Source organism: Echiichthys vipera, assembly GCF_963691815.1.
Source record: "Echiichthys vipera genome assembly, chromosome: 2".
NCBI lineage: Eukaryota > Metazoa > Chordata > Actinopteri > Perciformes > Trachinidae > Echiichthys > Echiichthys vipera.
This window is the reverse complement of record NC_139827.1, coordinates 18,744,982-18,761,963: the sequence shown is the minus strand read 5'-3', so window position 1 is coordinate 18,761,963 and position 16,982 is coordinate 18,744,982. Positions and strand designations below refer to the sequence as shown.

At 41.8% G+C, this 16,982-nt stretch overlaps 1 protein-coding gene across 1 annotated transcript; it reads right to left on the bottom strand.

Moving 5' to 3' along the window:
- Nucleotides 1-229: 229 nt before the first annotated feature.
- n4bp2 (NEDD4 binding protein 2) lies at nucleotides 230-15,321 on the bottom strand (the record flags this gene model as incomplete). The annotated part of the gene is made up of 16 exons (XM_083937307.1): nucleotides 230-1,627; nucleotides 1,714-1,837; nucleotides 2,460-2,628; nucleotides 2,892-3,068; nucleotides 3,739-3,865; nucleotides 4,002-4,126; nucleotides 4,219-4,442; nucleotides 5,203-5,248; nucleotides 5,568-5,653; nucleotides 6,156-8,884; nucleotides 9,972-10,112; nucleotides 10,444-10,520; nucleotides 11,230-11,318; nucleotides 11,477-11,601; nucleotides 12,886-13,882; nucleotides 15,090-15,321. 16 exons carry the CDS (start codon nucleotides 15,319-15,321, stop codon nucleotides 1,582-1,584), a joined length of 5,514 nt encoding a protein of 1,837 aa, XP_083793433.1. The 3' UTR covers nucleotides 230-1,581.
- Between the last annotated feature and the right edge of the window lie 1,661 nt (nucleotides 15,322-16,982).

Genomic DNA, 16,982 nt, shown 5'->3' with positions numbered 1-16,982 from the left:
CAGTTATTCTGGCTGATTAGACCTCTGCTTGGGTTGAAGGTGGGTGGTGCTTTGATGAGAATTAGATGGGAATTTATGAGTTCATAAATGTCCGTCTAGCAATAAGAATGATAAAAGTGTACTTTGTCCCACCTTACCAGGTTAAACTAAGCTTACAGAAGACTCAGGAAGATGTCAGTATACACACACGCAAACCTTTTTTCGCTGTGATATACAGTATATCCATTGATCCATACATATACACAAACAGTTTATTCCACAATACATTATTCTCTGTGAAACCATCTGAACAAATGAATACAAAAATACAAATTTCTCTTCATAATTCATATGTTCATAACATTATTTACAATCACTAAAATGTCAACACTATTGTTGCAAATTCATGAAAAATAGCACAGGTAGAAAAACAGAAGCTTTTTCAGCCTACAAAACTAATGTAGCATCCTGAGGAATACAACTGCTACAAAATTTGGCACAATGAGTTAAAAAAAAGGGCTAGAAACAATCGACTGGCCTTGAAGGAGAAAACCCAACAATGACGATTCTTTACCTGAGTTTAAATATCAATGTATTACTGTTGCATCTGAGCTTGGCCTTAAGTAAATGAACAGCTGCAGTATGTTGCTGAGGCATCTGCTAACACAATGACAAAGCGTTTGTATGCTGCAAAACTCACAGACGAGGATGTTCACAATATTTCACACGGTTGTTCAACCCATTTATTGGCCTATCTATCATCTGAAGAGTTTCAAACTCATCTTTTGGTGAGCGAGCACTACATACCAAGAGAAAAAAAAAACGATCTTCCTACTCAGCTTTTGGTTTGGTGATAACGTCTCAATTTAGATGGCATGCATTTAATGTAGAATTAGCGTCATATAAAATGCTTAAATTATGTTTACAAAATGATACCCTATTACTTAAATTCCCAGAGAGCAACTTTCAGACAGCATGCAATCATTATTCAATTAAAGTTTCATAAAATTCTCACATTATGTCTGCCAGATTAGTAAATATAAGAATGATTAAATGACATAGGCAGCAAAGAAATCTGAACATTATTTCAACATGAACACTCAAAACAAAGGGATTTTTCATACTCTATGAAATGGCATAAAGATCAACATAAAGCCAAATATACCACACTATAAAACTGTTTTAAGTTTAAAACGTACATACATTCTAGCTTTACAGCTCCTTAAAAATACCTTATTTGTTTTTCACACCTATACTCATAAGAGAGAGAGAGAGAGAGAGAGAGAGAGAGAGAGAGAGAGAGAGAGAGAGAGAGAGAGAGAGAGAGAGAGAGAGAGAGAGAGAGAGAGAGAGAGAATAAACAAGGAATGTACCATACTGTATATCATACTCTATACTGTAGTAATGTAAGATATGTAGATTTGAGAGACGGGGAGAGGCAGTAATACTGTGTGTGTGTGTGTGTGTGTGTGTGTGTGTGTGTGTGTGTGTGTGTGTGTGTGTGTGTGTGTGTGTGTGTGTGTGTGTGTGTGTGTGTGTGTGTGTGTGTTTCTTTTGCCCTCTGTAGCAGCTTTAGCTTGAATCCAATAAACCAGGTTCCTCTCACTTCAAAGAGACCAATATGAGACCTGGCTTTGGCTCAGTGAACCTAAGAGATAGAGAGATAGGAGAAAAGGTTGGTGATGATGAACATGTTATGCATGTGTGTTTGCATGTGTGAGTGTCTCTGTATACCTGTAGTGTTTGTTGGTGAGGTAGTCTATAACGGCAGGGCGGATGCGGGCCACGCCCCCCTGGCTGTGGTTCCCTCTTCCTGTGATGACAGAGAGCTGAGGTCGACATAGACCCTGCTCACAATCTACACAGAAAGAGGCGAGCGAGAGAGCGAGAGAGAGAGCGAGAGAGAGAGCACAGTTAGGAGGAGCAGTGTGCACAAACTTTGACAAAGTACAGGAACACTTGAGTGTTGTCCCTGGTGTGAGTCTAGACTCGAGTCACAACGCTGTTTTTCAGCACTGGACTTGCGAGGGTTAGGGCTGATTTAAAAAAGTAGATGGCGTGTTGAGCCATTTTCAACCCATGAAATGTTGATTTTTTTTATAAATTTGGTGAGAAATATTAACACCAGCAATGATGTGTTTCATCTCAGTGCACTCATATCATTTAGTTCACAGCTCAAAACACGTGTTTAAGCGTGCAGACATGTACATTTAAGATCTGTCGTGCTGCTGCTGTACTTTATAGTCGTTCTACAGACCTTGTATATAGCCAGACTTTTGTTTGTGTTGGAGTTTTACTTCCTTCTTATAGAAAGTATGTTTTGTTTTGCTGTAAAGTTGGGCATTGTAACATCTATGGGGTCTATGGGGATTAACTGGCCCATGGGCCCAGCCTCAAGTTTTTTTTTCCACATATTCATTGTTTGTTTATTGGCTTTCTATATTTTATTTGTTTGTACAGTACAGTATAATGTTAATTACCTGTGCTTTTGTCCTGTAAGACCTGGGCTAGATGCTCCAGGGCCTCATGTACATGCAGCCCATGGAGGTCCAGGATGTTGTTGGGCAGCAGCGAGGAGTTCACCCTCTCAAAAATCTGAACTGCTGCCCGGTGATTGGCCTCATGCATCCGCTGACCATGCAGGTGTCCCTGCATAAGAGTTGATGCAAAGTGATTCACTGTGAGCAGAGAATTTATTAACAAAATAAGAGCTGCACCTTCAAAAAAGATAATTCAAGGAAAGCTCAACGATAAAGTTTGAGACAATACCTCTAATACAGAATTTAGTTACAGTTTTTCCCCCCATAATAAATATGTGCAAAAAAACTGTATTTCCCCCCCACCCTGTTGGGTGAAAGTTGTTACATAAAAACAGAAATATAAAATATATAGTAAAACATTGAGGTCCTTACCTGTTGTGCGTAAAATGAGGCCACTTCTTTGCGTCCTTGCTTGAAGGCCTCAGCAGCCTTGGAGAAACTCTCGAGCTGTCGGTTCCTTTGTTGGCTGGCCTCGGCCCTGAAGTCCTCATACTCTGGGTCCTCCGTATCCTGATAGTGGGGTATGGTTGACTCCGGGGGTTTCTGCCTCTGACAAATAAAAAAAAAAAAGGGACAGAGTGAAACAGACAGCTAGTTAAGTGTGAAAAAGTAATCAGTAACATATATTCTGATACGTGATATTTTCTTTTGATTGCAGATTTTTACGATATGTTTACACCTGGCGACTGCAGTTATGCTTAAAAAAAAAAGATTGTGTCCCTTTGGGAAGATTATAGTTCAAGAAGTATCATAAACTTTTGTTCATTTGGCCCTTCCTGTTATTTCCTCCCTTTGTGTTCATGTCCCATGAGCTGACTGCATTGCACACAAGCCGGGCCAGGATTCTGCGGGAGAGCAGTGCTCGTACAGAGGTCAGGATATACAGTGGGTATGGAAAGTATTCAGACCCCCTTAAATGTCTCACTCTTTGTGAATTTACAGCCATTTGCTAAAATCATTTAAGTTGATTTTTTCCCTCATTAATGTACACACAGCACCCCATTTTGACAGAAAAACACAGAATTGAATTTTTTTGTGAACCAATCACAAAATTGCCTGTATGGTGATAACACAATGTGATTCCAAACTCATCAATTATAGATGACGAATAAATGCTGAAAGGGAATGATGAGGAAAAACAAATATAGATACAGACATTATACACGAGACTACAGTTCTGTCCCACTCTTTGCTCCTCTCTGCTTGCGTTTGTGAATACCTTCTCCCTCTCCTTGCTGGCTGCTCTGAGGTGGTCGGACCGAGGAGCCTCTGGGGCGACCACTGTCTTGACGGGCTCCTGGTCCAGTAGAGAGCGAAGAAACAGCTCTGTCTGGCTCAGGCTGTAACTATGCATAGATAAACACATACGCAAGTTAGTTACGCGTATAGAACAGTGCTCAAACACATAAAAAGCAACAAGTTTGCTGTATTATCAACCTGCATCAATATTATAATGACGTGTCAAACAAGCCGTTTCCTCACTTGTGGTCTCTGAAGATGTCCTGGAGGAAATGCCTGTCAATATTGGGGAAGAGGGAGTACAGTTGGTCCTCCTTCAACAGGGCAGCTCCATCACGGCGGTCGAGGTCTGCAGAACTTTGTCTGTGCTGAAAGGAGGAGGGTTGGAAAGAGGGTTAGGATGTGGGGAACAGAGAGAGGAACAAACCCGGATATGTAGGGATACGCGTGTATGTGTTACCTTTTCAACGTTCTTCTGCATAGCCTGCTGCTCTTGAATAATATCTCTAAGAGACACATGTGGACGGGACACTTTCCAGTGGTCCATTACCGGCATCTGACCACGGGCCTCAGATTGGTTGTCCAGAGAGGCGTAACCATCCGCACTTAACAGGAAACCTGCTGGCTGTGTCCAGTCTTGTGATCTAGGTTTGGCCACCTGTGACTCACCCCAGTGAACCGAACCTACACAATCAAAAGGTTTGTAAACAAAACAATTATGTGTAAAAAATGTCATTCCCATTAGTATTCCTTTCTGAATCTTAATGGCAGCCCTCATTACTGGTCAGGCTTTTGAAATTAGGGTGAAATAATCTCCCGTGTCTATCATGCATCACTTGTGTTCAGATTTCGTTGCTGCCCATGTCACTTCTGCTAGAAGGTCAAAGGCCACTGCGCAAGTGGTTTGAGTGATTGGATACCAATGTGTAATACGTACATATTGAAAATTATTATTTTACTTTTTTTTTAAATCACGACCCCGATAGGGACAAGGGGTTGAAGATGGACGGATTATTTGTTCCACCATTTCACTCTTTTCTTTTTAGATGTGAATCTCAAAAGTGAAGAATGTGAAGTCTGAAAATACATTTGTTCAATTTTGAATAATTTATTCATTTCATGTTTTTCAGAAAGTGGTAGGATTATTGTCTTAAACATGTTGGGGCATATTCGAAGTTTTAGACACTTTTAACGGCACGTTTTGCATATCCATAATATTCTATGACTCCCTGGTAATTTTTTAGATATCCAAAATGCTCCAGCGTTGAAGTTTTACAGCACTAATTTGGCGGCTATAAGGCTGGAGTTCCTTCTGACATTTTTACAGCTCTTCTATCCGACAATTCAGGTAAGAGGCGTGAATTCTCACACACGAAACAAACCTGTGTGTGTGTGTGTGTGCGTGTATGTATGTATGTGTGTGTGTGTGTGTGTGTCAACTTACTTTCCTGAAGCAAATGAAAGGAAAGAGTTGCTTGTCTCTGCCTTTCCTGTAAACAGAGGCCCACTCACAGTAAGTCACACTATCAGGGTACATTTATTATTGCATGGAGAGAACTGATGCTGGTAAAGTGTCACTGCCAAATACAGTATTTTACCCACTAGCGGGGTTAAGGGACAAGTTACTAACACAACACTGACATATTAGACAGCTCAAAAATGAGCTGAAACTGGCTATAAAGCTCGAGAGGAGCGGCAGATAATGGTGATAATTCTCTGAAGGTTCATCACCACAAACGAACCCTCACACATTATCACTTGTTAAGTTGTTATTAACAAACTCAATATAGTCACTTTAAAAGAGCTCACCTGAATGGTTTCCTTCCACTTCTGGTGGAGCAGTTTAGCCAGGTTCAGGTCCATCTGCATTGCATAGTCATCAGGTGAGCATGTACCTGAATATTTTGGACCGGGAAGAGCAGATACCTTTATGTCAGTTCTGAGTACCCAGGAACTATAAAAAGCCAACAAACAAAAGGCCTCAGTACGTTCAAACAAAGCTGCTCATCAGAACATCTGACAGAATCTCGAGGGCTGCGTTCAAAATGTTTTATGAAACAGATCATCACACCCTTATTGTGAAGCGACTGGCTAGGTGTGGAGATTTATTTATGTGTGGTTAATTATTATTTATTTTCACAAAGGGACATACTAACTAATAATAGTCTGTTACTACTAATAACAGACTACAACAGATCAGCAGCAGTGAACATATTAAAACAGTGACAACAGGTTTGATTTTCCAGATGTGAAAAGTCTCTAAACTTCTGTTAAAGCTACTCTCATTCTTCACAAAAGTAATTTGTTTTTAGCTGTTATGGGCTGTATTGTCATCCGTGTATTACATAGAATAGTTGAAAAGGGTATTGTTCAGCGTGATACCTGTGTGTTCGTTACCTGAGTCTATTCCGACAGGACCAAACAGTTCAATCAGCTGCAGTGCCAGTTCAGTGGGTAGTTTCAGCTCCACACTCTGAATGTCCAGGTGTCTGCTTCTTCTCTCTTCCACGTGCCTCCTTTCAGTCCTCTCCTTGCGTTTTTGCTCTCTCTCCATCTCCTCTAGCTCAGCCTGCAGCAGCCGGTGGACCTCGTCGATGCTTGCAATCTCCTCCTCGATCTCAACTCTTGACTCTTCAGTTATCACTGCGTCATCTAAGCTTCCGCCCCAAGCGCTGCCTTCGTCAGCTTCTGATGTCACTCTCTGTCCAGTGTCCCCGCATCTCTCTCCTTCATTTACCGCATGAGGCGGACTAAGTTCTGTTTGAGTAGATGTTGTGTCGGGATGATCTTTGTATCCAACTGGAGCAGCTGCACCTATGAATCTTAGCAGATCTTTATTATTGCATCTCTCACCAGATTCAGTAGCTGACCCAAAGGTTGCCTGCTGATTCGCCTCCTCAAACCCTGCTGGCTCTCCCTTTGGCCAACCTTCGGGGTGATGCTCATCTAACACATCGGGACATAAACTAGTTCCTACTAGCTTCCCTAAAGCTCCATGCAGACTGGATGTTTTCTGCTTATCTTCCACTCCAGGGCCATCCTCCACCTCCTCCTCCTCCTCTTTCTCCCCATCGTCATCTCTGAAGAATCTCTCTCCAGAGTCCAGCAGCAGGTTGGTCGTCCATTCTAGGTCCTGATTGCATTTGTTGTACAGATCTTCTAGCGTGTCAAAGCTAACCAGTTTAAAATGGCGACTGAGAATGCGCAGACACTCAAGCCGATCTTGAGTTGCCCCAAGCTCTTTCTCCTCTACCTGCGTGCCTTTCTCGTGCATCACGCGGTAGGGCACCTCCCTGTGGCTGGACGGGTGAACTGCAACCGCTGCAGAGACAGCAGAGGACAGCTCCGGCACGAAGCGAGAAGAGTCTCCAGCCAGGACTGTGACGCCGCTAGGGTGGCCACTTGTAGCAACGACTGCGTCATCAAGGTTTTCTTGATGATTGAGGCGCCAGAGCTGGGCATAGTCTTGAGGTTCTGTCTGGGTGGGGATGCCTGTTTCTACCGGAGGAAGTGGGGAAGGAGACTGCAGGTGTGCGTCAGATTTGGACTCAGTCAACAGGTCAAAGTTTGGTTTAAGGCTCAGGCTGACGTTACAATCAGGATTACAAGTAGCTTCAACATCGGTGTTCATGCTATTCTGAATGCTGTTTATACCTTGGGACGAAGCAGGGCAGTTCTGAGTGAAGGTGAGGGCGAGTTTACACTGTTTCCCCGATCTACGACCCTGACGCTGCTTTCTCTCCTGACTGCCTCCGCTGAAAGCACTGCTCTCTGCTTCAACGGAGTCCTCGCACACAGGACTCTGACACACCTCACTACTATGACTCCCATCACCCTCAACTCTCGTCTCGCTGCCATTTTCTGTGCAGTTATTCCATTCTGTACCAGCAGCGGGCTCTGTACCAACCTCACCTTCAATATTGTGGCTACCCACTCCATCATGGCATACATTTTGCTCCACAGTTTTGGAGATAACAAGGGAATTGACAGTACGTGCCACTGGGAGAAGATTTGTTTGGTTGGTTGATTTCAAATCCACAGACCCTGTTTCTCTGCCAGACTCTAACACATTATCATTTCCTCCTGTGGTACTACTCGCATCATTTTCAGTTTTAAGTCCCTCCCCATGATCAATTCTCGATCCCTTGACCTCAAAGGAGTCAGCTGCCATCCAGTCTAATACACAGTCAGGCAGCTCAACTTTGCTGCTGTTAACCCTATTCATGTCTTCTTGACTTTCCTCACTGTCAGATCTGATGCCAAGGGATTCCTCAAACCCACCAACTGTCTCCTCTTCGTTCTCCAGTTCCTCTCCAGAGGTCGGGGAAAGGGAGGACGAATGGGAAGAGTCAGTCTGAATATTAGCTCCTCCTGTCTGAATAAGATCAAGAAGCTTCTGAAACTCTGTCCCGTTGGGTCCCGACTGCACTTTCGATTGATTTTTCTTAGCTTCTTGGGACACACCTTCATCTTCCTTTCCATTTTTATGCCTTTCTCTTCTGGTCTTCTGTGGCTGCTCGATGGACCTTTGGCAAGGCCAATCTCCCACAAAATCCAAAATTTTGGGCATTCCCTTCTCTACCCCATCCCTCACCATCTCGACACCTACTGCTTCTTTTTTCTTTTCTTTCTCCTTTGCCTCGCTATCTGATTGGTTAGTATCTTTCACCAGATCGACAGGCTCTGACTTGTCAAATCCAGACCTCCTGCTTGGCTTTTCTCTCATCACTCTTTGCGCAATGGACTCAGAGAAAGCCACAGGCATTTCATCCCCACGGTGATCTTCACTTATCACCGATTCCACAATGCAGTCGGGGATTCTTTGAAGTCCTGTTGGACTATTCAGCTCTATATGGGCGTCCAACTCAGAATCTAATTCCCCCAAATCCATGTCATCATCCCCGTAGGACATTTCAGGGTTTTCCGAGAGTGTCCCAGTAGGCTGGAAATTGAGGGACTCTGTAGATTTGTGGGCACCGTCTTCGAGCGCTCCCAATTCACTAGAACGACCAATAGATGACACGTCGGGGAGGGAGGAATACAGCTGAGGGCAGGATGTCTTACATCCCTCAGTCAATCCAGGCTGCCCTACGAGATCAGGACAAGGTGTTTCAGAAAACTCCAGCCTAGAGAAAACAGGAGAGATGTGGATGGTACAGTTAACATAATAATAACTAATAATACCTAATGATGGGCGCACAATATCAACATTTATTTAACCCAGTGATGTATGATGATTCATGTTTATTAGATGAGCATAAATCTCATGATTTTCGTTAATTTAAAGGTTTTTTTTTCAAACATGCATTTACAGAAACCATTTTCCATTTTGATGATTATAAAATCATTTTTTCCACTTAAGCCAACAAAGTGATGGAGAGCTATCTGTAGTGGAAAGAAATGTAAAACACATTACATGAATATATCATTCATTCATTCATTCATCTTCAACCGCTTATCCAGGGGTCGGGGTCGCGGGGGGGCTGGAGCCAATCCCAGCTGACATCGGGCGTGAGGCAGGGTACACCCTGGACAGGACGCCAGTCCGTCACAGGGCACATAGAGACATACAGAGACAGACAACCATTCACACCTACGGGCAATTTTAGAGTCATCAATTAACCTAACACATGCATGTATTTGGACTGTGGGAGGAAACCGGAGAACCCGGAGGAAACCCACGCAGACACGGGGAGAACATGCAAACTCCACACAGAAAGGCCCAGGCCGGGATGAGGCGACAGTGCTACCCACTACACTACCGTGTAGCCCTACATCAATATATGCCAAATGAAATAATACTTTTTTATGAAAACAACTTTGAGAAATGAAACAATGATATGACTGATCGATTGATAAGTTGTCATCAGTTCTCAGTAAAAATCTAAATCTTCTGCATCCCGAGTCAACAGTCAGTCCCCTATGTTTCAGTAAAATATGTCATTCTACATAAGTTTTAAGTGGAAAGGGAGTTTCTGGCACAACTACACCTACTTTCATGGGGCATGGAGAGGGGGAAGGAGTTTAAAGAGGTCAAAACTCAAGCAACAGTACTTGGAACAACTTTATCGTAAGAAGAACGCATTTCAACTCGTGGCCTCCACCCGCAAGGTTATGCAAGGTACAATTGGGTCTTCTTTATCCAAATACAATTCAAAGTGATGCAAAGCAGATGTCTCTTCTCAAATACGAACGACTGTAGGTGGAACTCACCGTGAGCTTCTGTTCTCCAGAGGGGGGCACCGTTTCATCTCAGGCATCTGTGAACCCATGATGGACTGGACTGTCACATAGCGCTCATAACCATTAAGCATGTGTTTGATTCTTTCCAACGGCACATTGTGTGTGGAACGTCTGCATATGAATATAGACAAACACAAACAAACACAAACAAGATACAAAACGACAAAAAAATTATTTAGTTGACATTAAAAACAGATGCTACTGTAAAGCCGCCCTCAGATGATAAGATATTCGCATTGAGGTAAGGCGCAAAAAAGGTCACCAAAAAGTAGCTGCATGTTTTCTTATTGTAATTAAGTTAAGTAATTAAGTCTATTAAGTCATTTGAACTGTTAGCACAGCGCTTGATGGCAGTTTCCATAAGAAAACAAATAGCACAGCCTGCGCAGAGCATTATTAACCGCTGATCAAGTGTAGGCGCCCCCTCCCCCGCCTCTCTCACCTCTCCAGTTCTCTTGGCTTGTTCTTCCACCAAGTGTCCGGCTCTCGAAAAAGCACCTTATATTCATGTTTCAGTGCCTAGAAAAGACAGAAAAGAGTTCCGTCATCCACGGTCTGTGATCTGCACCACACTCAGATGCATCTTCGCTCCCCAGGTGACCCCATTTCTACAGCGTTACATTGCAATGTTCAGTTTTAGCTTATGAAGCTCTTTTTAGTAATTTTATACTGCTGTGGTTGTTGTTTTCTTGCTTAGCGGTGGTGGAATCAGTTGGAGTCCACGGCCATGACCATGGACACTTTTACCGTTGCAACTAAAAGGGTGCTTTATCGGTGGGGGCATGTTGTTAAGGTAACGGAGAGACAATAAAAAGCAATCCAGGAAGTACAGTAACATTAATGTGTTTAAAGGCCAATCAGACACCAAAACAATACACAACGGTTTATACTACCCAAAGCAGGAGAAATGCAGTACTCACATTACAAAGTAATCTACCAGGAATGTGCGCCAAATGCAGCAAAGGTTGAGCCAGGTTCAACTTTACTGACAACATTGTGTTTATTTTCTCCCTGTGCGTTGTTGTCACCTACTCCACGTCTAAAAAATGGCCAATTGAATGATTATATTCATGATTACTGTATTTTTTCACAGGGCTGACGTCTGCCTGAATGCTACCTTATCCATTTAAATGTTTTTTTTGAGAGGACTTTTATGAACCTCTTCTCCAGAATGAGTTAGCCACATGAGAGCTGTTGCCATGCTTTATTTATACTCAAACTGACTGACCTGAGCCACATAGGGTTTCATCTCCCAGCCCTGCATGTTGGTATTGTCAATGATGATGGGATTAGCGCCCCTTGCAAAAGCCTCCTTTGCTATGGAACAAAGTTAGCACAAGAGAAACAAACCACTTGTCATTGTACACACAGTGGCACTTAAATGGAAACAATGGCAATCAATTACGTAGATTAAAAAAAATCTTTTGATTTGCTGCTGCGTGACTTCTTATCAGAACTGCGTGTTTGTTGTTTACCTTGTTTATGGTTCCACTCATGGGCCTCCCCAAGAGCAGTGGGGTCAAACCGATATTGTCCATGGCGAGTGAAGTAATCATCAGTGCTCAGTTTTACTCCCCCTGGGTTATGCTCCAACAAGGCTCTGCGGACACGGACACACACTCACAGTGATATAACACGGGTTGTGACGGCTGCAGTAAAAGTTCATGACTCTTGAGCAGCAGGGGCTGTTATAGTGTCTCTTAATGTATCACTGCTATCTTGATAGAATACTACTGTTGTTTTAATGTTATGGTTAATCATCTCAACACTTACACATCTGATTTACTTTGTTTTTAGATAATATGATCTTGTGAGGTAGCTATTCATTTAGCGAATCACCACTGCCCTGAGTTTAACATGTTTGATTTGAACAGGCTGAGTAAAGCAAAAAAAACAACAACCACTGACTCTTTCTTTGCTGCAACAACCACAGGATTTTAAACTGCAAGCATCTACTTTATTGGACTGTTTACCTGTTTACATTACTCAGTCACATAATGCTAGCAACGGTTTTCCTCAAACGTCTTTCTTTATCAACTGGATGCTTTTTTTTTCATTAGCAAGTAAACTTGAAATATAAAATGCACCTTAGTTACAAAATATTTTATATAAAATAAACATATTATTTTATATGCTGTCCTTAAATAACTAACAAACAATAACACATTGTACAATTTTGTTGACTAATCAATCAGTTGATTTAATTGACACATCTGTAAAACAGAGTTTCTCCACAAAGAGAAGCACCGCTTTGAATCTTGTGTTTACCAAAGATGTGCTCATAAGTTTCCTGGAAAGAGGTTATTCAGCTTTAAGGAAGCATAAAAAATGACTGACAAACTCAAGCAGACTAAGATTAAATCGACCAGTAAATCAACTAAGAAGTGGCGACCCTCATTTGGCTTCTCTAAAGCCAAAGCATTATCACCTTTGGTTTTCACCCTTGACCTTGGTCAAGCCAGGTGGCCCTGCTCTAAAGACCTGAGGCCCCGCTCTGTGGTCAGAGGCATCTGACGACCTAATGCCTTGTAGGTCAAAAGTAAAATTTTAAAATCACTCATAAAAGCTCAAACAAAGCAAGTCAGAAAGTCAACAAAGTGAATAATCTTTATATATATATATATATATATATATATATATATATATATATATATATATATATATATATATATATATATATATATATATATAAATAAATAAATAGGCATGTCTTTGCTATGTTCTTTACTTTTTTTTTAAAACAAAACTTTAGTGTCAGTATTTTTGCAAGACAAATTAATACTTTTTTTGGCAAGCAACCAATACTCCAGTCTGCTGGGTATAGCTGTGATGCAACTGAAAAACAGAATACGCTACAGTGTACACAGTATCCCAGCATTCTTACCTTGCCAAGGTCGACTTGCCAGATCCTGGAGCACCACGCAGCAGCACAAGGACCTTCCCTACCAAACGCAGCCTGCTGTACTGGGCAGGAGGATGTGGAGCAGGCAGTGCCCAGGACTTTGGAATAGTAGCAAAAGGTTTGAGAGGTGCTTGGCTGGGGGGGCCTTGACTCAGCCAGGGAGAGTCATGCCTGGTTTGGCTGGGCCACTTGAATGGCATTTGAGCAACAGGGGTCATGAAGGCTGGCCCCTGGTTTCCATGGATGTGGGGTGAAAACACAGGTGCCTGCAGGTTCCAGCGCGATGGTGTGTGGCCAAGCGGCTCCTGATTCGCCATGTTCACCTTAGATCTTGCTCCTCCAACTATCTCTTCAGAGGTTGTGATCCCGGCCTTGTCTGAAAGAGCGTGCGATGGTTCTTGCTTTTTATACACCTGGAAAGCAGAGGGGCGCCCTGAAGCTGCTAGGTCCAAAGGAGGTTTCAGCTTGTCTGGAGGCGCCTCGGTTGTCAGATGTGTGAAATCCACCATCGACTGCTGCTCCTCAGCGATCTCGTCATCCCAAGAGCTGAGCTGGTCAAGCGGAGAGGATGCTCCAGAAGTATGCTCGACAGAGGGCCCTCTAGATCCAGGTGGCAAGCTGGACTGAAGCAGTTCAGGGAGGACCTGCTGCGGGAACGGTGGTGGAGGGAAAGAGGAAAGGGACGTACCAACTGATAAATACTGGTCGCTGTGTTGCTCCACACATTTTTGTGCAGTTAGTGTCTCGAGCTCCTGATCAACTAGCAGGTCCAGCTCTTCTGTCAGGAGGTTGGTAGAGGGAGGAGAGGAGGGCAGCTGTGATGGTTTGGAAGAGTCCGGGTCTGGTCTAGGTTCAGAATAGCGGCGCGTGCTGAGCAGCGCTGCAGCAGTGCGCTCAAAGCCAGAGACAGGAGAAGGTGTAGGGGCTGCAACTTCAGCAGCCACAGATAGCTCCAAGAGAGAGTCCATTGCATGTTCAACTAGACGCAAACACGGAAACGACAGACACAAAGAAAAATAAAAAGAATGGGTCAATCTTCTTTTTTAAGTCATGATTCAATGTCAGAATACTTAATTTTAATGCAGTTGAGAGGGATTTGAATTGATGAGTTCACATAAAGTAAAAACATTGAAGGGGACATATTGTGCCCATTTTCAGGTTCATGCTTGTATTTTTGGGTTCTACTAGAACACGTGGGCACACTTTAATTCTCAAAAAACACATTGTTTTTGTCATACTGTCTGCCTGAATATACCTTTAGCCACCCTCTGTCTGAAACACTCCGTTTTAGTGCCGGTCTCTTTAAGCCCCATCCAAAAAAGCCTACTGTTTCCTGAGCTTCCTTCACCAAAAAAAGCTCATTTGTTTTATATCTGCCATCCAGCATTTCCAAAAAGTTCTGTCAGACTGAATGCAACCAAAGAGCACCTGAGCAGAAATCCTCCCCTGATTTACTAGCGCCACCTACTATAACCCTCCAACAGTGCAGCTCCAGGCCCATTGCGTCATAGTTGTGACATCACAACCGTACACAAGTCCTGACAACTGTTTAAAGACAGTTTCTGGATACAAGTAGGGTGCATTTCTCTGTGGATCGAGCATTTTGATACTTTCGAAGTATTTATATAGCAACTCAACCTGCTTTATAATAAATACATAAAACATTTTTACAATACGGGACATATAAAGTGGTAAAAACAAGTGCATTAAAACAGTACAGTGAATATAAAATGAGGAAGCAAAACTAGCTATACAGTAGCAATGTCATCAGCACCACAAACTAGCAATGACAAACTTTTTCATACCATTACAGTGACAAGAACAAGAAGACAGTGGGTGGAGTAAGAGTAGGACATGAGCGCCCTCTGGTTAACTGCTGTCACAGACCTGGCTGTCCCACTTCTAATACCTTCTAGTGTTTTAAATAACTCCACTGTCACTTTGCTTTACAGTAAGCATGGCAGTGCGGGTACCTTATCAAATGGGTGCGTGGGTTGGTGAAGCAACAAATGCAAGGTGCAGTAAGTTTCCTGGTGATAGTGTTAATAATACACATGGGACCGCCACTACACAGCAATCTCTGAAATGCGGTCAGAAATACAAAGCTAACAAGCTACAAAAATAGCATTTCCACGAGTCTCACACACACCAGGTCGGTCAACTGTATTCCGTGTGTTGAGTGCTACCTTTAAAATCACACTCGGACAGCACGATGTATATGACTTCGGGGTCCAGGTGTGAGAACATCTCCTGCATGCTTTTGACGACTGTCTCCTTGGCGGAGCTGCTGGATGGAAAGTTGCTCGCCATGGCACCGTCGAGTCGGTACACCGTGTTGTGGCTGAGGCTCGCTCCCCCCTCTGGCGGCCCGCCGGGGACTCTTGCCGGGCTCTGGCCGTTCTTCTTTCTCCGAGGCATTCCGTGGCTGGAGCCGCCGGGCTGCTCTCTTTAGCGGCGACACGGAACTAACTTTGTAGCCGAGGAGCTAAAAAAATAAATAAGAGGGTGGCCCGGAGCTGAAAACATGCCTCTGAAGTGTCGGGTAGAAGGTTATGATATCTAACAGCACCCCAAGTGGTGGAATTACATCAGGATTTTTTTTTCTCCAAAACTTTATTTAGAACGGTTCACTTCTCGTAGGAATAATATATTTGCATTTCTCAAAACATTATTTAAACATATTTAAAACGCCAAGTCTCTATTGACAAGATCATCCTTTATTGTGTGTGAAATGTACAATGTTGGCAGCAAAAAGGAGAGTGCACATAACAAAAGCATTAACAGCAGATGCAAAATACAAAATATAATAATAGCCTATGTACACCGTAAAAAAACAACCAGTTCAAATTAGCAACAGAAAAACGACACGTGACTGTAAAACACAAAAAGTGAAAAATACAACTGACATGACAATACATTAAGGTACATACATAATAAAGTAAAACTACTTACAATACAATTAAGGCATTATCCCCCTCTAGCAGTTAATCCAATAGTCCTCAAATAGGTTTCTATACACAAATAAATCAATGTATCGCACATTATTTGCAATTTCAGACGCTATCAATAAATCAGACTTTTTTTTTAAATAGCTGGTTTGTCTCTAGTTTGTATCAATTAATGTTTGTCAAGAAGAAAGATATTTATTTTTAAACCATGTGTGACGCTCTCAGATTTTCCCATTTACATGAATCAATATTATACTTACCCATAATTATTATAATGTTGACCATATCAGACTTATTATTATTAGTGATACATTAACATGTAAGAAGAATTTCAACTACATAAATTGACGATGCTTCATCTTTTATAAATTGATTCTATTGTGTGTAAAATTGTAACAATCAGATAAATGTTGTGGAGTAAACTGTAAAACTTTCCCCTCCTAATGTAGATAGATAGATAGATAGATAGATAGATAGATAGATAGATAGATAGATAGATAGATAGATAGATAGATAGATAGATAGATAGATAGAAAACAGGTATACCCTAATATCATTTATGCACATAACCTATTGAATATTATATCATACACAATCATATCATAACAGTTTTTTTAAAATGTGTTAACATCAGTTGACCACCAGGTATCACTATTTTCATAATTCATTATTTTATAGAGAAAGTTATCGTGCTGAATTTGTTTGTAGTAGTAGTAGTAACAATGGTAAGAGGAAATAGTAATATTAATAAAAGTATTGGTAGCAGAAATAAACGTTGCAGACTATCACTTTAGCCTTTTAAAATAAAATTATATATATATATATATTTATATATATATATATATATATGCATACATATATATATGAAACACACAAATTACAGTATGTGAATTCATATACAAACATAATAATATAATAATGATTTGATATATCACCTTTTACAGACAAAGTCACATAGCTCTTTACATTATACAATATTTCAAATAAGACCCAAACAGTAAGATGAGCAATTAAAAAAAACATACTACGGGAAATAAAAATAAAAAAAACTTAAAAACACAAAATTACAAACATGAGACAAAAGCCATTTTGAACAAGACAATCATGACATTGATGAAGAAAAACAATGTT